General features: G+C 42.0%; 1 protein-coding gene across 4 annotated transcripts in view; it reads right to left on the reverse strand.

Moving 5' to 3' along the window:
• GOLGA1 (golgin A1) overlaps nt 1-21,860 on the reverse strand; it is a 52,216-nt gene that overhangs the window by 12,517 nt on the left and 17,839 nt on the right. For all 4 annotated transcript variants that reach the window (XM_033858584.2, XM_033858585.2, XM_073806592.1 and 1 more), the window contains 5 exons: nt 16,203-16,328; nt 14,194-14,289; nt 10,367-10,462; nt 9,345-9,494; nt 8,688-8,783 (listed from right to left, as the gene is read on the reverse strand). In XM_033858584.2, the coding sequence (XP_033714475.1) occupies nt 8,688-8,783; nt 9,345-9,494; nt 10,367-10,462; nt 14,194-14,289; nt 16,203-16,328 (564 nt within the window). The remainder of the gene's footprint in view (nt 1-8,687; nt 8,784-9,344; nt 9,495-10,366; nt 10,463-14,193; nt 14,290-16,202; nt 16,329-21,860) is intronic.

Here is a 21,860-nt window from a genome sequence, read left to right on the forward strand (position 1 = left end):
ATTTGTAAGGATTCTTATACCTGTACCTGTGACTTGAGAGCTTTCATCACTTTGAAAAATGCTCAGCCATTATCTCTTTAATGATTGCTTCTGCCTCATTTTTTTCATTTCCTCTGGGCTTCTACTGACACATGATAAAACATCTCACAGTACCCTGTATGTCTTTTATCTTCTCTTTTCTGCATTTTATTCTGATCTTTCTTCCATTTCACTACTTCTCTCTTTAGTTCTAATCTGCTGTTAAGCTCATTCATTGTTTTTAAAACAACTTTACTGAAGTATAATTGGCAAATAATAAACTGCACATATTTAAAGTATGCAACTGATGAATTATGCTGAAACCATCACCAAAATAAAAATAGTGAAAATATCCATTACCCCAAAAAAGTTTCCTCATGCCCTTTTGTAATCTGCATTTTTACTTTCAGCTACTGCATTTTTTCAGTTTTGGAATTCTAATTTGATTCCTTGTCTTTTTAAAAAAATTTTATTTATTTTTGGCTGCACTGGGTCTTCACTGCTGCATGCAGGCTTTCTCTAGTTGTGGTGAGCGGGGGCTATATTTTGTTGCAGTGTGCGGGCTTCTCATTGTGGTGGCTTCTCTTGTTGCAGAGCATGGGCTCTAGGCGTGCAGGATTCAGCAGCTGTGGCATGTGGGCTCAGCAGTTGTGGCACATGGGCTTCAGTAGTTGTGGCTTGTGGGCTCTAGAGCGCAGGCTCAGTAGTTGTGGTGCACGGGCTTAGTTGCTCCTCGGCATGTGGGATCTTCCCAGATCAGGGATCGAACCCGTGTCCCCTGCCTTGGCAGGTGGATTCTTAACCACTGTGCCACCAGGGAAACCCTAATTAGATTCCTTTTCAAAACTACTGTCTTCGATTATAATTTCCAAATCTCTGCTGAAATGTTCAATTTTGTCTTTTATATCCTTAAACGGGGTACGCACAGTAATATCTGAGCTTCCTAAAAGGTCTTCCTGCTTCTGTACTTGCCTCCTTTACAGAACATTTTCCACATACAGCCAGAGTAATCCTTTTACTACAAAACTTCTCACGTCACTCCTCTACTTAAAACCTCCAACTGCTTCCCCAATGACCTTCTATCATCCACCGCTCTCCCCCAGCCCACAGAGTGGCAGCTACAGAGTGGCCTTTGTGCTGTTCTCTGAACAAACCAAGCTTTTTTCTGCATAAGCGTGTTTCTCTTTGCTATTTATTCTGTCTGGAATATTCCTTCCCCCAAAAATCGCATTGCTGTCCCCTTCTCGTTATTCAGAACTTTTGCTCAAATCTCACTGACACCCTCCCTCGCCTCCATATATATCTTTTTTCTTAATTTTTAAATTTAATTTATTTTTTTATATAGCAGGTTCTTATTAGTCATCAATTTTATACACATCAGTGTATACATGTCAATCCCAATCGCCCAATGCATCACAGCACCCCGCCCCCCATGGCTTTCCTCCCTTGGTGTCCATATGCTTGTTCTCTACATCTGTGTCTCTATTTCTGCCCTGCAAACTGGTTCATCTGTACCGTTTTTCTAGGTTCCACATATATGCGTTAATATACGATATTTGTTTTTCTCTTTCTGACTTACTTCACTCTGTATGACAGTCTCTAGATCCATCCACATCTCAACAAATGACCCAGTTTCGTTCCTTTTTATGGCTGAGTAATATTCCATTGTATATATGTACCACTGCTTCTTTATCCATTCGTCGGTCAATGGGCATTTAGGTTGCTTCCATGACCTGGCTATTGTAAAGAGTGCGGCAATGAACATTGGGGTGCATGTGTCTTTTTGAATTGTGGTTTTCTCTAGGTATATGCCCAGTAGTGGGATTGCTGGATCATATGGTAATTCTATTTTTAGTTTTTTAAGGAATGTCCATACTGGTCTCCATAGTGGCTGTATCAATTTACATTCCCACCAACAGTGCAAGAGGGTTCCCTTTTCTCCACACCCTCTCCAGCATTTGTTGTTTGTAGATTTTCTGATGAAGCCCATTCTAACTGGTGTGAGGTGATACCTCATTGTAGTTTTGATTTGCATTTCTCTAATAATTAGTGATGTTGAGCAGCTTTTCATGTGCTTCTTGGCCAGCTGTATGTCTTCTTCAGAGAAATGTCTATTTAGGTCTTCTGCCCACTTTTGGATTGGGTTGTTTTTTTAAAATTGAGCTGCATGAGCTGTTTATATACCTTGGAGATTAATGCTTTGTCCGTTGATTCGTTTGCAAATATTTTCTCCCATTCTGAGGGCTGTCTTTTCGTCTTGTTTATGGTTTCCTTTGCTGTGCAAAAACTTTTAAGTTTCATTAGGTCCCATTTGTTTATTTTTGTTTTTATTTCCGTTACTCTAGGAGGTGGATCAAAAAAGATCTTGCTGTGATTTATGTCAAAGAGTGTTCTTCCTATGTTTTCCTCTAAGAGTTTTATAGTGTCCGGTCTTACATTTAGGTCTCTAATCCATTTTGAGTTTATTTTTGTGTATGGTGTTAGGGAGTGTTCTAATTTCATTCTTTTACATGTAGCTGTCCAGTTTTCCCAGCACCACTTGTAAAAGAGACTGTCTTTTCTCCACTGTATATCTTTGCCTCCTTTGTCATAGATTAGTTGACCATAGGTGGATGGGTTTACCTCTGGGCTTTCTATCTTGTTCATTGACCTATGTTTCTGTTTTTGTGCCAGTACCATATCGTCTTGATTACTGTAGCTTTGTAGTATAGTCTGAAGTCAGGGAGTCTGATTCCTCCACATCCATTTTTTTCCCTCAAGACTGCTTTGGCTATTCACGGTCTTTTGGGTCTCCATACAAATTTTAAGATTTTTTTTGTTCTAGTTCCGTAAAAAATGCCATTGGTAATTTGATAGGGATTTCATTGAATCTGCAGATTGCTTTGGGTAGTATAGTCATTTTTACAATATTGATTCTTCCAATCCAAGAACATGGTATATCTCTCCATCTGTTGGTATCATCTTTAATTTTTTTCATCAGTGTCCTATAGTTTTCTGCATACAGGTCTTTTGTCTCCCTAGGAAGGTTTATTCCTAGGTATTTTATTCTTTTTGTTTCAATGGTAAATGGGAGTGTTTCCTTAATTTCTCTTTCAGAATTTTCATCATTAGTGTATAGGAATGCAAGAGATTTCTGTGCATTAATTTTGTATCCTGCAACTTTACCATATTCATTTATTAGCTCTAGTAGTTTTCTGGTGTCATCTTTAGGATTCTACATGTACAGTATCATGTCATCTGCAAACAGTGACAGTTTTACTTCTTCTTTTCCAATTTGTGTTCATTTCTTTTTCTCCTCCGATTGCCGTGGCTAGGACTTCCAAAACTATGTTGAATAATAGTGGTGAGAGTGGACATCCTTGTCTTGTTCCTGATCTTAGAGGAAATGCTTTCAGTTTTTCACCATTGAGAATGATGTTTGCTGTGGGTCTGTCGTATATGGCCTTTATTATGTTGAGGTAGGTTCCCTCTATGCCCACTTTCTGGAGAGTTTTTATCATAGATGGGTGTTGAATTTTGTCAAAAGCTTTTTCTGCATCTATTTAGATGATTATATGGTTTTCATTCTTCAATTTGTTAATATGGTGTATCACACTGATTGATTTGAATATATTGAAGAATCCTTGCACCCCTGGGATAAATCCCACTTGATCATGGTGTATGATCCTTTTAATGCGTTGTTGGATTCTGTTTGCTAGTATTTTGTTGAGGATTTTTGCATCTGTATTCATCAATGATATTGGTCTGTAATTTTCTTATTTTGTAGTATCTTTGTCTGGTTTTGGTATCAGGGTGATGGTGGCCTCATAGAATGAGTTTGGGAGTGCTCCTTCCTCTGCAATTTTTTGGAAGAGTTTCAGAAGGATGGGTGTTAGCTCTTCTCTAAGTGTTTGATACAATTCACCTGTGAAGCCATTTGGTCCTGGACTTTTGTTTGTTGGAAGATTTTTAATCACAGTTTCAATTTCATTACTTGTGATTGGTCTGCTCATATTTTCTGCTTCTTCCTGGTTCAGTCTTGGAAGGTTCTACCTTTCTAAGAATTTGTCCATTTCTTCCAGGTTGTCCATTTTATTGGCATAGAGTTGCTGGTGGTAGTCTCTTAGGATGCTTTGTATTTCTGCAGTGTCTGTTGTAACGTCTCCTTTTTCATTTCTAATTTTATTGATTTGAGTCCTCTCCCTCTTTTTCTTGATGAGTCTTGCTAATGGTTTATCAATTTTGTTTATCTTCTCAAAGAACCAGCTTTTAGTTTTATTGATCTTTGCTACTGTTTTCTCTGTTTCTATTTCATTTATTTCTGCTCTGATCTTGATTTCTTTCCTTCTGCTAACTTTGGGTTTTGTTTGTTCTTCTTTCTCTAGTTCCTTTAGGTGTAACGTTAGATTGTTTATTTCAGATTTTTCTTGTTTCTTGAGGTAGGCTTGTATAGCTATAAACTTCCCTCTTAGAACTGCTTTTGCTGCATCCCATAGGTTTTGGATTGTCATGTTTTCATGGTCATTTATCTCTAGGTATTTTTTTTTTTTTTTTTTTTTTCTCTCTAGGTATTTTTTGATTTCCTCTTTGATTTATTCAGTGATCTCTTGGTTATTTAGTAACATATTGTTTAGCCTCCATGTGTTTGTGTTTTTTATGTTTTTTTCCCCTGTAATTCATTTCTAACCTCATAGCGTTGTGGTCAAAAAAGATGCTTGATATGATTTCGATTTTCTTAAATTTACTGAGGCTTGATTTGTGACCCAAGATGTTATCTATCCTGGAGAATGTTCCGTGCGCACTTGAGAAGAAAGTGTAATCTGCTGTTTTAGGATGGAATGTCCTATGAATATCAATTATATCTATCTGGGCTATTGTGTCATTTAAAGCTTCTGTTTCCTTATTTATTTTCATTTTGGATGATCTGTCCATACAGTGTAAGTGAGGTGTTAAAGTCCCCCACTATTATTGTGTTACTGTCAATTTCCTTTTATAGCTGTTAGCAGTTGCCTTATGTATTGAGGTGCTCCTGTGTTGGGTGCATATATAATTGTTATATCTTCTTCTTGGATTGATCCCTTGATCATTATGTAGTGTCCTTCCTTGTCTCTTGTAACATTCTTTATTTTAAAGTCTATTTTATCTGATGAGTATTGCTACTCCAGCTTTCTTTTGATTTCCATTTGCATGCAATATCTTTTTCCATCCCCTCACTTTCAGTCTGTATGTGTCCCTAGGTCTCAAGTGGGTCTCTTGTAGACAGAATATAGATGGGTCTTGCTTTTGTATCCATTCAGCAAGCCTGTGTCTTGTGGTTGGAGCATTTAATCCATTCATGTTTCAGGTAATTATTGATATGTATGTTTCTATGACCATTTTCTTAATTGTTTTGGGTTTGTTTTTGTAGGTCCTATTCTTCTCTTGTGTTTCAACTTAGAGAAGTTCCTTTAGCATTTGTTGTAGAGCTAGTTTGGTGGTGCTGAATTCTCTGAGCTTTTGCTTGTCTATAAAGCTTCTGATTTCTCCATTGAATCTGAATGAGATCCTTGCCAGGTAATCTTGGTTGTAGGTTCTTCCCTTTCATCACTTTAAGTATATCATGCCACTCCCTTCTGGCTTGTAGAGTTTCTGCTGAAAAATCAGCTGTTAACCTTATGGGAGTTCCCTTGTAGGTTATTTGTTGTTTTTCCCTTGCTGCTTTCAATAATTTTTGTCTTTAATTTTTGCCAATTTGATGACTATGTGTCTCAGCGTGTTTCTCCTTGGGTTTATCCTGTATGGGACTCGCTGCACTTCCTGGACTTGGGTGGCTATTTCCTTTCCCATGTTAAGGAAGTTTTTGACTATAATCTCTTCAAATGTTTTCTCTGGCCCTTTCTCTCTCTCTTCTCCTTCTGGGACCCCTATAATGTGAATGTGTTTGCGTTTAATGTTGTCCCAGAGGTCTCTTAGGCTGTCTTCATTTCTTTTCATTCTTGGTTCTTTATTCTGTTCCACGGCAGTGAATTCCACCATTCTGTCTTCCAGGTCACTTATCCATTCTTCTGCCTCAGTTATTCTGCTATTGATTCCTTCTAGTGTAGTTTTCATTTCAGTTATTGTATTGCTCATCTCTGTTTGTTTGTTCTTTAATTCTTCTAGGTCTTTGTTAAACATTTCTTGCATCTTCTCGATCTTTGCCTTCATTCCTTTTCTGAGGTCCTGCATCATCTTCACTATCATTATTCTGAATTCTTTTTCTGGAAGGTTGCCTATCTCCACTTCATTTAGTTGTTTTTCTGGGGTTTTATCTTGTTCCTTCATCTGGTACATAGCCCTCTGCCTTTTCATCTTGTCTATCGTTCTGTCAATGTGGTTTTTTTCCCACAGGCTGCAGGACTGTAGTTCTTCTTGCGTCTGCTGTCTGCCCTCTGGTGGATGAGGCTATCTAAGCAGCTTGTGCAGGTTTCCTGATGGGAGGGACTGGTGGTGGGTAGAGCTGACTGTTGCTCTGGTGGGCAGAGATCAGTAAAACTTTAATCCGCTTGACTGCTGATGGATGGGGCTGGGTTCCCTCCCTGTTGGTTGTTTGGCCTGAGGCAATCCAACACTGGAGCCTACCCGGCTCTTTGGTGGGGCTAATGGCAGACTCTGGGAGGGCTCACGCCACGGAGTACTTCCCAGAACTTCTGCTGTGTCCTTGTCCCCACGGTGAGCCACAGCCACCCCCCGCCTCTGCAGGAGACCCTCCAACACTAGCAGGTAGGTCTGGTTCAGTCTCCCTGGGGTCACTGCTCCTTCCCCTGGGTCCTGACGTGCACACTACTTTGTGTGTGCCCTCCAAGAGTGGAGTCTCTGTTTCCCCCAGTCCTGTCGAAGTCCTGCAATCAAATCCCACTAGGCTTCAAAGTCTGATTCTCTAGGAATTCCTCCTCTTGTTGCCAGACCCCCAGGTTGGGCAGCCTGATGTGGGGCTCAGAACCTTCACTCCAGTGGGTGGACATCTGTGGTATAAGTGTTCTCCAGTCTGTGAGTCACCCACCCAGCAGTTATGGGATTAGATTTTAGACGGGCTGTGATTGTGCCCATCCTACCATCTCATTGTGGATTCTCCTTCGTCTTTGGATGTGGGGTATCTTTTTTGGTGAGTTCCAGTGTCTTCCTGTCGATGACTGTCCAGCAGCTACTTGTGATTCTGGTGTTCTCACAAGAGGGAGTGAGAGCATGTCCTTCTACTCTGCCATCCTGGTTCCCGTATTCACCTCCATATTTAAAAGAGCCCTTTCCTCCCTCCTCTCTGTCCTTTACTCTGCTTTATTGTCTTCATAGCATTTATAACCATTTATCAAGTGTTTACTGTCTCGATGAATGGATAAAGAAGATGTGGTACATATACAATGGAATATTACTCGGCCACAAAAAGGAACGAAACTGGGTCATTTGTAGAGACGTGGATGGATCTAGAGACTGTGATACAGAGTGAGGTAAGTCAGAAAGAGAAAAAAATTATCATATGTTAACGCATATATGTGGAACCTAGAAAAATGGTACAGATGAACCAGTTTGCAGGGCAGAAATAGAGACACAGATGTAGAGAACAAACGTATGGACACCAAGGGGGGAAAGTGGCGGGGTGGTGGTGTGATGAATTGGGAGATTGGGATTGACATGTATACACTGAATGTGTATAAAATTGATGACTAATAAGAACCTGCTGTATAAAAAATAAATTAAATTAAAAAAAAAAGTGTTTACTGTCTCTAGTTACAAGCTCCACAGGTTAGGGGAGGGGGAATGATTTTGTCTGTTTTGCTCATTGCCACATCCCAGCACCTACAATGGGGCCCACAAGTACTCAGATGTTTGTTGAAGGAAATGCATGAAGAAATATTTGACTCTAAAGTCCATGCTTTCCATGACATGACACTACTGCACTAGCACCTACACAGCTTAGCAGAGACTACTGGTAAAAGCTGACTCAGTACAGGCCTCAGCTATGGATGTTCTCTGAGAAGATCTCTGCCAAAGGATCCACAAGATCTTTGTGTCATGACCATAGCTGGGCAAGTCCTGCAAAGATCTATCATCTAAGGGCTGCTATGAAAGGGGACAGGGGAGCCTGGAGGCCTACAAGAAAGTGGCAGACTCCTTCCCCTGAATCCAGTTATGTCCCGGCAATGAAGGTGGCAGCATCTGATCAAAGCACCAAGTTCTCAGAAGGGAACGGGAAACAATCCAGCAGGTTGTTTTTTCTTCATTTCTGTACCTGCTCCCTGTTACAAACAAACAAATAAGGCCCTCGTGATAGCTTAAGGCCTTGCTTTACTGGCCTCACTGGAAATCAGTGACAGTGGTGCTTTGACAGCATTACTGTCAGGCAGCTGTTGACGAGGACAGAGAGGAAGGGCTGGGTCTCCGTGGTGGAGTGAAAAGTCAGAGCAGCACCACCTCTAACTATGGAACCTGGACAAATTACTTACACTCAGAACCTCGACGACATTAACTGCAAAATAAGCACAACTCTCCCTATGTCCTTGATCACTGAGAGGACTTAACGAGGTGACAATTTGTTGCAAATGCTTAGCAGAACTCTGAACAAATCCTAGTTCCATTCCTTCTCTACTCTACGTATAGAAGGTTCACCTGGCCACTCCAAATACACACATGAAAGACATGATACTTTTGTGAAACTGATTCAATTAGATAAATACCTTCAGCTTCTTTAGTTCAAGTTGGTGATGTTGTAGAGAATGTTCACATTCATTCTTACTTTCTTTAAGGCCTGCATTTTCTTGCTCCAGCTCTCTCTGCAAATTGAGAAAAGTATGTATAAAAGAAAAGGTCTTTACCATATTTCCCCTGAGCACAGTCCTATCTCTTTGACATGGAACCTTTAAAAATGCCCCCCTTCCTTTTGTTGCCACTGCAGGGGTGGGAGATGAGAATGGGGATTGGGGTGAGGAAGGGAGAGTCACCTGACACACTCCTCACAAGAAGAACTAAGGCACTTGATCCTGAAGCCTATGGAACAAGGAGGGGGACCAGGGAAGGGAGAAGCCATTAAGGATGAACAGTATACATTTTAGAAAGGCAGTGGGAAGCCGCTGATGGGACTGGTCAGGAAGCACCAGGAAGTCCATGTGCAGCCCAAGGAAAAAGAAAACCCATTTGTTCAGGGTTTTTATAAAAAGCAGCCTTTTAACATCCAGTCTCATGAGCAGGTGTTTTGGTGAAAGATAAAAACTGCTCCAAAAAGTGGTTCCCTACTTCAGAGGAGGGCTGGTCTTCTTCCCATCAAACAACTTGGCAGCCGAGCCACACATGAACGTGGTGCTCCTGTGCCCGGCCCCTCTCCTTTCCTCACTCACCACCTTCCGCTCCGCGGCTGCATGGTCGTCTGCCCGAGCTCTCTCCAGGGCAGAGAGCTGGGCCTCCAGTGTGTGGATCTGCTCTGTGCACTGCTGCTCCAGAGCGAGGACCTGCTGCTGTGCACAGCTGCTCTCCTTGTTTGCGGAGGCCTGAGGGGGTAGCAGAGGACAGTTATTTGTAGTGACAATGGGGGCTTTATTCTGTCCCTCAGTGACCCAAAGATGAGTGTCCAACAGAAACAACTCTCCTTCCTGAACTCCAGCCTGGCTGCCGCTGAGGTCCCCTGGCCTGCCTAGGAGCTGGAATCTGGGATTGGTCTTGGTGCTGGGGGGACAGCTCTGGGCACCAGCCAGTCCTAAGACACAGCCCTCCTTCACTCCACTCATTGCTGCCCTCTATGGATGAGGCTTTTCCCTGGGGAGGCACATAACACAGTGATGAAGAACAAGGGTTTTGACCTAGGAAGGATGTGGGTTCAGCCATTTACTAGGTGGGAGACCTTGGGCTAGTGATCTGGTCGCCTTTCTGAGCCTGCTTCCTCTGGAGAATAAGGATAACAGTACAGGCTCTTAGGTCTGCTGCAAGGACTAAATTAAAATACATGCAGAGTACTTAGCAGACACGAGGCAACAAATGCCGTTTTTATTTCTCAAGTTTCAAGCTCAACACCTGACCTGGCGCTGTAACTACCGGCCAAGCCCTTGCCATCTTCTCCCCAGAGCCTGGAGCTGTTCTCCACAGCCCCGGCTGCAAGGTGAGGTTTGAACGCCAGTGGAGACACCACCTCTAACAGTCCCAGAACTAGGCTGGGCTGTCTAGCCCGTCACTATCTCTCTGGGTAACTCAGACTCTCTGGCAGGTCCTGACTCCCTCTACCTGCACTGCCTGTCTGCCCACAACTGTATCTAAGGTCAGGTCCAGATACCATTCCAGAATTTGGGAGCGAGTCTGGGGACCTACAAAGGAATAAAGGGAAAAAGCATCAAGGGCCTAGAACACAGCAGTCACAATACCCACTTACAAGCTCCTGAATCTGAGCTTCCTGAGCTGCTACAACGTCACTGCTCTGTTTTAGCTTCTCCTCAGATGCCTGCAGGCTCTGCTCTAGTTCCTTCACCTGAGGGGGGAAAGAGAAGCATCCTTTCATTCAAAAGAAGTAGCAACAAAATGGCTTTTAAAATCAAATCTATTTAAATCATAAAACAGGTTCATTAAAGAAAAATTTTTACTTACAAAAAAAGAAAGATGCTCATAAGTCTACCATTATAAAACACTATCATTCTAATATAGTTTCTTACAGGCTATTTTTATGACTTTTCTTTCTTTCTTTTATTACAACTTCATATACAATTCTAGTAAAACTTTGTATTTTTCCTCCTTGCTCAAATTTCCTTCTATGTTTCCACGCAGTCTTCAGACCTTAGATTATTTCCTTAAAGGATGTTTCATAATTTTCTGAACCGCTGCCTACTGTTTTCCATTTTGCACATAAAATAATGCAGCAGTTGACATCTTCATGCAAAAAGTGTTGATCTGGTTTGAATCTCTTGATTAGGACAGATTCCCAGAAGTGGAATTACTGCTCATGATACAAACTTGGGTTTCCCTCATCCCACAATTAATGATCCAGTCTGACTCTGTACTTGGCACTGCACTAGGACACGAGGCCAGCACAGTGGACAGGATGACACACTGCCTAGCACTGAGCTAGACATGGTTCTTCAATATGGCCTTTTCATCTGACTCAAGCTAACTTTGCCAATTTCTCTTTTAAAGTCCTCTTGTTTGCTGAATAAGGTTTGCCCTGGGGGAACTTTATTATTAAAACACAAGCTCATGGAAGGTTGCAGCTTTGTCAAGGAAAGGTAGGTACCAAATGAGAAAAAGAGTATTTTTAGGTCTCATGTTTCTCATGTATGTTCACATGTAAGTTTCAACTGAAACAACCCCATGAGAACAGTGTGAGTACTTCCACAGAGAAGAATAGTAATGTTACTTGCTCATGATCACAAATTTTATTAGTGGTAGGGCCACGACTGAAACCTAGCTTTTATTTATTTATTTTTTTAATAGGTCTTCATTGGAGTATACTTGCTTCACAATACTGTGTTAGTTTCTGTTGTACACCAAAGTGAATCAGCCATATGTATCCATATGTCCCCATATCCCCTCTCTCTTGAGACTCCCTCCCATCCTCCCTATCCCACCCCTCTAGGTTACCACAAAGCACCAAGCTGATCTGCCTGTGCTATGCTGCTGCTTCCCACTAGCTACCTGCTTTATATTCAGTAGTGTATATTTGTCGATGCTACTCTCACTTTGCCCCATCTTCCTCCTCCCACCCCATGTCCTCAAGTCCATTCTCTATGTCTACATCTTTATTCCTGCCCTGCAACTAGGTTCATCAGTACCTTTTTTTTTTTTGATTCCATATATATGCGTTAGCATACGGCATTTGTTTTTCTCTTTCTGACTTACTTCACTCTGTATGACAGACTCTAGGTCCATCCACCTCACTACAAATAACTCAATTTCGTTTCTTTTAATGGCTGAGTAATATTCCATTGTATATATGTGCCACATCTTCTTTATCCATTCATCTGTCGATGGACATTTAGGTTAGTTCCATGTCCTGGCTATTGTAAATAGTGCTGCAATGAACATTGTGGTACAAGTCTCTTTTTGAATTACAGTTTTCTCAGGGTATATGCCTAGTATTGGGATTGCTGGGTCATATGGTAGTTCTATTTTTAGTTTTTTAAGGAACCTCCATACTGTTCTCCATGGTGGCTGTATCAATTTACATTCCCACCAACAGTGCAGGAGGGTTCCCTTTTCTCCACACCCTCTCCAGCATTTACTGTTTCTAGATTTTTTGATAATGGCCACTCTGACCGGCATGAGGTGATACCTCATTGTAGTTTTGATTTGCATTTCTCTAATAATTAGTGATGTTGAGCATCTTTTCATGTGCCTCTTGGCCATCTGTATGTCTTCCTTGGTGAAATGTCTACTTAGGTCTTCCGCCCATTTTTTAATTGGATTGTTTGTTTTTTTGATATTGAGCTCTATGAGCTGTTTGTACATTTTGGAGATTAATCTTTTGTCTGTTGTTTCATTTGTAAATATTTTCTCCCATTCTGAGGGCTGTCTTTTTGTCTTGTTTATGGTGAAACCTAGCTTTTTGAACTGCTGGGTTCAGTAAATATCTATGCAAGTCCCAGTTTGCAGGCAGAACTCAAGAAAGATTCAGATCCTCAAAAGGTTATGCACAGAGTTATTATATGACCCAGCAACTCTACTCCTAGGAATATACCCAAGAGAAATGAAAGTATAAGCCCACACAAAAACCTTGTTCATACATTAATGTTCGCTGTAGCATTATTCACAACAACCACAAGGTGGAAACAACCCAAATGTCCATGGACAATGAATGGATAAACAAAATGTGATATATGTACAATGGAATAAAAGTCTTAAAAAGGCTTCTTCAGCCTTAAAAGGGAGTGAAATTCTGAAACATGCTATAATGTGAATGAACCTTGAAGACATTATGCTCAGTGAAATAAGCCAGACACAAAAAGACAAATACCATATGATTCCACTAATAAGAGGTACCTAGGATCATCAAATTCATAAAAACAGAAAGTAGAATGGTGGTTGCCAGGGGCTGGGGAGAGGAGAGAATGGGGAGTTATTGTTTTAATTGGCACAGTTTCTGTTTGAGAAGATGAAAAAGTTCTAGAAATGGATGGTGGTAATGGTTGTATAACAACGTGAATGTACTTTATGCCAGTGTACACCTAGAAATGGTTGAAATGGTAAATTTTATGTTATGTGTATTTTACCACAATAAAAGAACGGATATTCAGAAACAGAACTGAATTATAATAAAACAAAGCTGTATTTAGAGAAAAATATAGCTTTATATATATTTATCAAGAAACAAGAAAGATTAAAAAAATAAGCTAAGCATTTGCTATGGTCTGAATGTTTACGTCCCTCCAAAATTCATATATTGAAATCCTAATGTCTGACATGATGGTGTTAGGATGTGAGGTGTCTGGGAGGTACTTAGGTTATGAGGGTGGAGCTATCATGAATGGGATTAGTGTTCTTATAAGCGGCCCCACAGAGATCCCTTGCCACTTCTACCACTTCACACTCATTAAACTGGCAAGAAGGCTGAGAAATGCCAATGCTAGAAAAGACAGAGATGCAGCGATAGGAACTCTCATGCATGCTGGGCGAGTAGAGCCAGGTGCAGGCCTTCTGGGAACATTGCTGTCCTACTGAGTCACATTGAGTCATATGCACTTGCTATCCTTCTTAAGGCAAAAGGGACAAGGATGTTCACCGCAGTGTAATTTGTGGTGACAGAACGAAGGCAATCTGGATATCTAGCATCTAGTAGACAACTATAAAGTACAGTAGGTAAGAACAACGAAGTGGACACAGAAGATGGAGCAGTTGAAAGTAACAAAGAAGACATATGTACAGCTGTATCATTTACTTAAATCAACACACAGACACACAAAACAATGTCACCAGTTTTAAGGTTATCCAACAATAAAAGGGTCTCTATTAACCACATTAGAGTGGTTTCCTATGGGAAGGAGGGGAATGGGGATAAAGGGAATAAACAGAGAAGAGAACAACTTTCTGTGGAACAATGATGGTAATGTGGCAAGAATGAAGAAAATGACTACCTCAGTTCTCTACAAGTAAGATCCGAAAGAGAGTCCCTTTGGAAGAAAACCTCTGACCCAAGGGGATTCTCAGCCACAACCACATCATCCAACCAGGGCACCACCCAGACACAGGAACCACTGGGAGTGAGGTCAGTACCCGAGTCTCCAGGCTGTCAGTGGCATTGGCCTGGCTGCTTCTGGCTGCCAAGAGCTGCTGTCTGGTATCCTCCAAATTCTGCTCAGCAAGTGTTTTCTGTAAGTTGAAAGAAGAGTAAAAGAAAATAGTCATTTCTCCATTGAATAAATATTTACTGACATCTACACCATACTACGATTTGTGCGAGGCACGAGGGACACAAGTACGCACCAAAAAACCCAAAACAGTTAACAGAGATAAAATTCACATATCATAAAGTATACATATAAAGTATACATAAAGTATAAATTTGACAGTTTTTTGACCTTGAAGCTGGGGCAAAAACTAACCAAAAAAGTATATAATAGAGTGTAATGGTGTCCACAAAGGAGCAGCACAGAGCAGGAGATCCTCACTGCCTCAGGAAACTAGGAGGCTTCATTCTTCACAGGTGGCCAGGGCCCAAGGGAGCACCCAGGCAGAGGGATGACACTAGAGGTATGAAACAGCTGGAGGTATCTGGGGAGCTACAGCTTGCCAAAAGTCAAGGTGATGATGGGTTCAGGTCATGAAACAAGACTAGAAAGTTGGGCAAAGGGCCAGATTATGAGAAAAGCTTTTTATGCTACAGAAGGAAGTTTGAACTTAATTCTGTAGCAAATATTTTTCAAAGTGGAGTCATCCAAACACTTGTATTAGACTCATCTAGGTGGGTGGAGGAGTTTTTAAGTTTGAGGCTTTATTCCAGGTCTACTAAAATCAGAATTTCTGAGGGTAGGGCAAGACATACATATATATATATATATATATATTTCTTTTTCTCCCCCAAATTTTTGGCTTGCAAGATCTCAGTTTCCTGACCAGGGATTGAACCTGGGCCACTGCAGTAAAAGTGCCGATTCCTAACCACTGGACTGCCACGGAATTCCCTAGAAATGTATACTTCAAACAAACTCACCAAGTAACTCCTATGCACACTAAACTTTATAACAATGATGGTGGCACAGTAATGATTATAATATTAATAGCTGAAATATACTGAGACCCCATGATGTGCTAATTCTAATCATTTCCCAATAACAATTCTATGTGTTTGATACAATGTTAACCCTATTTTACAGAGGGGGAAGAAAACACAAAAAGATTACGTTACTTGCTCTGAGTCAAAAATTAGTAAGTAGAAGAGGTAAAGTGCAAACCTAGGGAGCCTGGTTCTAGAAATCAATCTATACCTTAGAAACCACGTTATACTCACTATAGACTGTAGGGTAATTGTGGAAGCTCTTTATGGGAGTGATATAGTCAGAAATGTTGTTTGGAAAGATGAGTTTAGTGGTGATGTGGAAGACTGTGTCAGAGGGTGCAGGAGAGGGTGTAGGCTAGTCTGGAGACTTCTAACACAGACTAGGCCAGAGTGGCTGGAAACCTGAAGTACAGCAGTGGCAGTGGAGATGGACACATTTAGTTGAAACTGACTGAAGACAGAAAGTGAGGGGCTAATCTAGGCCCAAGGCTTGGGTTTTGTCACCTCTGTCATGTAGGAGAGAGCAGAATGTGGGCAGACAACAAGCAAGTTCACCTACACCACTGGGCTAGAGGCCAGTTGGCTCAACTGCCTCCTTCGGCTAAGGAGAGTCCACTTGCTGCCCAAAGCAATTCTCGCTCACGCCAAAGGCAGATGGTAACTACTTTCCTTGGCCAATGTAAAGTACAATGGGTAGGGAAGGAAAGCAGGGCAGTAAGACAACAACCCAAATGGCGTAAATCACTAGGTGGGGTTTATCGGTGATCAGGATGCCACTCCTTCACACGCATCTCTGAACAAAGTGCTCCCTTTCCTTCAGGAAAATGTCACACACAGGCAACATGATGCTGATTTTACCATAAGCAGAACAATTAAAAGTTGGAGGGAGTGATGTTTTCACCAAGCTCTTTGAAGACTCTCTGGCTCTGAAACTCTAGGATTTTATGAAATCTCCAGTGTTACCACGGCCCTCCCAACACTGGCCAGCCCAAAGGGAGCTAGTTACCTCTTTTAGAAGTTCCTGCACATGTTCTTCTCCTGATAAGTTCTGCTCCAGTCTCTTCTCCAAGGATGCAACCTTCTCCTGCAAATGTGTGATGAGTTTTTCTTTCTCTTGAGTTTCAGCAGTGGCCTGCAGGTGAAAGCAGAGATTACATTACACTGTCTCTCTCCCTCCCTTCCTGTATCCTCTAGAATCACCATGTTTCTCTGAAATTCTGTTTCCAACTGCATCCTAGAAGAACATACAGCCAGGAGATCTTCCCTGAAAATGGAACAGAGAATATATGAGATCAGAACCCAACACTACTCAGGTATCCGTTTCAGGCCTATTGCAGCAAGCAGCAAACGCTCCCAAATTTAAGCACCTGGCAATCCGGGAAGGAAGAATGCTATTACGTCTGTGGAATCTAGCCAGGACCCTGCGAAGATGTTCCTCCTCTCTAAAATATCCCCTGTGTTGTCATGATCTACTAGCTAAAGGAATGCTCCCCCTCCCACTCTCATCAAGCATAGGTTTAATCCTATTAATCCAGAGGCCAACAGGACCTACAACTTTACACCAGATGCCAAGAACCAGCAGAGGTAATTCCACTGAAGAAGCTCCCAGCCAGCCCTACAATGACCTACAGAACAATACGCCTGGAAACGTGGGGCTGGATGAAGCAGTCATGATGCCATTGTAGCTGCCTTAAGGCTGAAGACAGAACTGAAACAAACAGTGATATTCACCCTGGCTCACAGGACAGGGAGCACCTCTGAATCACAGCAGCACCTTACACCATGGCCCCAGATCACCAGCTGCCCACTTATTTATTTCAGTCTACCTCTTTAGCAGTGATGGTAGTGGTGGCAGTGGTGGGTTGGGACTACATTTGTTCCTTTCACAACTGTCAATCTCCAAATGCTGCTCAACATCAAAGCTGAGGATCCAGAATCCTTTGAATATACAATTTCTTAGCTCACAGTGGTCCTTACATCCACTGAACATGCCCATTCTCCACTCCAAAATAAGGTCGCATGGCATCAACATTTCATTGTGAAGACTTGAACCTCCTCACAATACTGTGCTTCCTCAAATTCCCTCACCTTATGATCTGCTGCTCCATCTCAAGCCACAGACTTTCATGTTTAGCTTGCAACCCAGCCAGTTTTCTCCTCAGAATAAGATGTAGCTACATGGGCCTAGGATTTTGGGAAGAAGCACTTGCCATTCTGAATTCTCACAGGGGTGACCACATATATAGTGGAGGAGAAGTTTGAAGAATGGATTCAAGATCACATAATTCGGGCTTCCCTGGTGCCGCAATGGTTAAGAATCTGCCTGCCAACGCAAGGGACACGGGTTCGAGCCCTGGTCTGGGAAGATCCCACATGCCGCGGAGCAACTAAGCCCATGCGCCACAACTACTGAGCCTGTGAGCCACAACTACTGAAGCCTGCACGCCTAGAGCCCATGCTCCACAAGAGAAGCCACTGCAATGAGAAGCCTGCTCACCACAACGAAGGATAGCCCCCGCTCACTGCAACTAGAGGAAGCCCACGCGCAGCAACGAAGACCCAACGTAGCCAAAAATAAGTAAATTAAAAAAAAAAGATCCCATAATTCAAAAACTTTTATCAAGCCTGTACTCTATGTGTTGTCTCTAGGAATATAATCAGCTATAGTTACTGACCCATAGAAGCATGGAGGCTGCTGGTAAAAAGAGATATACACACAGTTAATTATAAAACAATACAATCATGCTGTAACAGAGAGACATGCAAGGTGCTATGAGGTATCAGAGGCAGAAGGGATTAACGGGGGCAATCAGATCAGGCCTCCTAAGCAGGCAAGTCCAGGTGGAAGATGGGGGAGAGGAACAAGCATTCTGGGTAAAAGGCAGCATGTGTAAAGGGGTAAACAGACAAGTTCAACATGACCAGGGGGCTGGGTGAAGAGGAAAGAAGAAGTGAAGACAACTGCCAAGTCTGTGGCTCAGATACCTGGATGAATGGTAACATTATGCAAAGCAGAGAATACAGGAGGGAGAGGTAGTCTGATAGGAAAGAAAAAAGTTTTGGCCCAGCTGACCCATCTTTAATGGGTCTCTTACTAACAATGTTGATAACAGTAATAATTACAATAGCATGGTGCAGGAGCAGCTACAGTTTGCAAAGCATGTGCAAGCTCATCCTCTAGTCCTTACAACCATCCTTCACTGTGTCCATTTACAGGGAAATTGAAGCTTAGGGACTACTAGCCCAACAGCACACACCTTGGTGACAGAATAAGGATTCAAATCCAAGCCTTCTTGGCCCAAAGTCTGTACTCCTTATATTACACATCAGTATGAACTTGAGAGATACATGTGACCCCTTCCAGTAACAACCAAGAGAACAAACAAGTCTTATATAAGTCACCGTGTTGGGCAGAGTCAGGAACAGAAGAATCAGTTGCCAATTTCCATTTAGTTTTCTTGTGCACCATATCCCACACAGAGCAACTCCCCACACTCTGGCTGTTTTACTTCAAGCCCTCAGCACCTAATGTGCTACAGCTAACACCATACTTAATGGTGAGAAACTCAAAGATTTTCCCACTAAGATCAGGTACAAGGCAAGGATGTCCCCTCTCACTACTCCTTTTCAACATCATCTGGAAGTTCTTGCTAATGCAATAAGACAAGAAAAGGAAATAAAAGGAATGGAAGGCTTCCCTGGTGGCACAGTGGTTAAGAATCCGCCTGCCAATGCAGGGGACATGGATTCGAGCCCTGGTCCAGGAAGATCCCACATGCCATGGAGCAACTGAGCCTGTGCACCACAACTACTGAGCCTGCGCTCTAGAGCCTGCGAGCCACAACTACTGAGCTCGTGTGCCACAACTACTGAAGCCCGTGCACCTAGAGCCCGTGCTCTGCAACAAGAGAAGCCACTGCAATGAGAAGCCCGCAAACTGCAACCAAGAGTAGACCCTGCTCGCCACAACTAGAGAAAGCCTGCGTGCAGCAATGAAGACCCAACGCTGCCAAATAAATAAATAAATAAACCTTTCTGGAAAAAATTATAGAACCTTATTGAGAGTCATTTTTAAAGTAACAGTAACATTGAATATCTAGAGAGACAGACACTGTGTTCTTGGATAAGAAAACTCACATGATAAAGTAATCAATGTTCTGCAAATGCATCTTCAGAGTCAACGCAATTCCAATCAATATCCCACCAGGTGTGTGTTTGTTTGTTTGTTTATTTATTTATTTATTTAAGGCTGTGCGCAGGCTTTCTCTAGTTGTGGCGAGTGGAGGCTACTCCACATTGCGGTGTGCAGGCTTCTCATTGCAGTGGCTTCTCTTGTTGTGGAGCACGGGCTCCAGGCACACGGGCTTCAGTAGGTGTGGCTCACAGGCTCTAGAGCGCAGGTTCAGTAGTTGTGGTGCACAGGCTTAGTTAGTTGCTCCACGGCATGTGGGATCTTCCCGGACCAGGGCTTGAACCCATGCCCCCTTCATCTTTTCCAATTTTTCCTGGAGACATCCGCAGCCTGGACAATATCAACAGACACTCTCTTCCCTCTGGCATCTGGTTTGGTTCAAGGTTGCATTTGGGCAGGTGACGGTGCTGGAGGCTGGGAAGTCCACGATCAAGGTGCCAGCATGGTCACCTCTGGTGAAGGCTCATTTCCTAGTTCATAGCTGGCACTTCTTTCTGTGTCCTCACCTGGCAGAGAGGCTAATGGTCTTTCTGGAGCCTCTCCACCAGGTTTTTTAAGGTGCCTGACAAGTTGTTCTGTGGAAGAGCAATAGGCCAACGATATTCAAAATACTCCTGAAAAAGAACTAGGTACCGAGACTTGTCTTGTCAGACACCAGGACTTATCCTAATACTGTAGCTAGTAAGGCAATGCTTAGTATTGTGCAAATACCACAGGTGCATACACCCCGAAGTCCAGGAGTGGTTCCATGTACAAATGGAAAACTGAATCATGATAAAGCTGGCATTGCAGATCAGTGAGAAGACAGATTTTTCAATAAATGGTACTAAAACAATTAGAATAAAAATAAGACACAGATCCCTTTCTCACACCAAAATCACATTTCAGGTATGTTAAAGACTTGAAAATAAAGTCAAGACTCTAAAATTTTCAGATAATAATATAGGAGAATAATGTTATGATTCCAAGTGAGGAAAGGTTTTTTTAAAGAGACAAAGTATAAATTTAAAGGAAAATAATAAATTCAACTGTACTAAAATGAAGAGCATATGTTCAACAGAAGAAACCATAAAGAGTGTGAAGGCAAAGCCCAAACTGGGAGAACACATTTGCAGCCCACATAACTGACCGAGGGGCATGGCAGCCAGGATACATATAAAGAACTCTGACGATTAGTGAGAAAAAGACAGAAAATGTAACAGAAAATGGGCCAAAGATTTGAACCAGCACTTCACAGAAGAGCACGAATGACTGATAAACATATGAAAATATGCTGAACTTCATTAATAATCTGGGAAAAGCAAATTAAAATCATGGTGAGAGGGAATTCCCTGGTGGTCCAGTGGTTAGGACTCTGCACTTTCACTGCCGAGGACCCAGGTTCAATCCCTGTTCGGGGAACTAAAATCCTGCAAGCCATGCAGCGTGGCCAGATTGGCAAAAATTAAAAGTCTGACAATATATCACCTGTCAAGGAAGCAGAGGAACCCAAATTCTTATACACTGCTGGTGAATGTTTGTAAATTACTACAACTACTATGGAAAAACTGGGCATTACCTAGTAAAGTTGAAAAGTACAAATCTTTTGACCCTAACTTTTCACATCTCAAATATACCCTACAGTTAACTCATTCACAGGCAGACAAAAGTTCACAGCAGCCTTGTTTGTAAAAGCAAAAACCAGAAACACCTTAATGCCCACTGTCAATAGAATGGATAAATGAATTTTAGTAACTTCATACTACACAGTTGAGAAAAGATTAAATTATAGCGGCATGTGTCCATATGAATGTGTCTCAGAATACAACCTTGAGCACAGAAAGGTAGCATTAGAAGAATACCTACAGCACTTCATTTATATAATGTTAACAAGCATGATAAATGAAAGAAGCCACTGTTTAGGGATAAAATTGTAAAGCAAAGCTAGGAAGTGGAGTAATTTCTAGATAAGCTTACTTAAGAAGGTAAAAAGAATGTGATGGAAGAGTAAAGGGCACACCAGGAATCTCAAAGGTAAACACACTGTTCTCTTTCTTAACCTGTGGGGTAGTAGCTACATGGCAGTTCATTAGCTTGTTACACTATTTACCTTACTTATGTTTCATAAATATTATTTCATATCTACTCAATATTAACAAGGAAAACAAAGAAAAGGACTCTAAACTCATCATCTTTATGAGAAAACTGACCTTCCTTTAGTGCTATCTTAGCCTGACAGCCACTCAGGTGATTAAGCCAGAAACCCAGAAATCACCCCAAACACCTCCTTTCCTCTTGCTCCTCTCCTGTATTTACCACATTACCAAGTGGGTCCGTCTCCTCACGATTTCTTAAATTTGTCTCCTCCCCCGTCATTTCCACCCCGACTCTTGTCAAAGTCACCGTCTAATGCCTGCACAACTGCAATAGCTTCCTAACTGGAAACCCTTTCAATGTTTCCTCTAACAGCCAGAGTAATCCTCTCCCTCACTC

The sequence above is a fragment of the Tursiops truncatus genome, chromosome 6 (genome assembly GCF_011762595.2).
Source record: "Tursiops truncatus isolate mTurTru1 chromosome 6, mTurTru1.mat.Y, whole genome shotgun sequence".
Lineage (NCBI taxonomy): Eukaryota > Metazoa > Chordata > Mammalia > Artiodactyla > Delphinidae > Tursiops > Tursiops truncatus.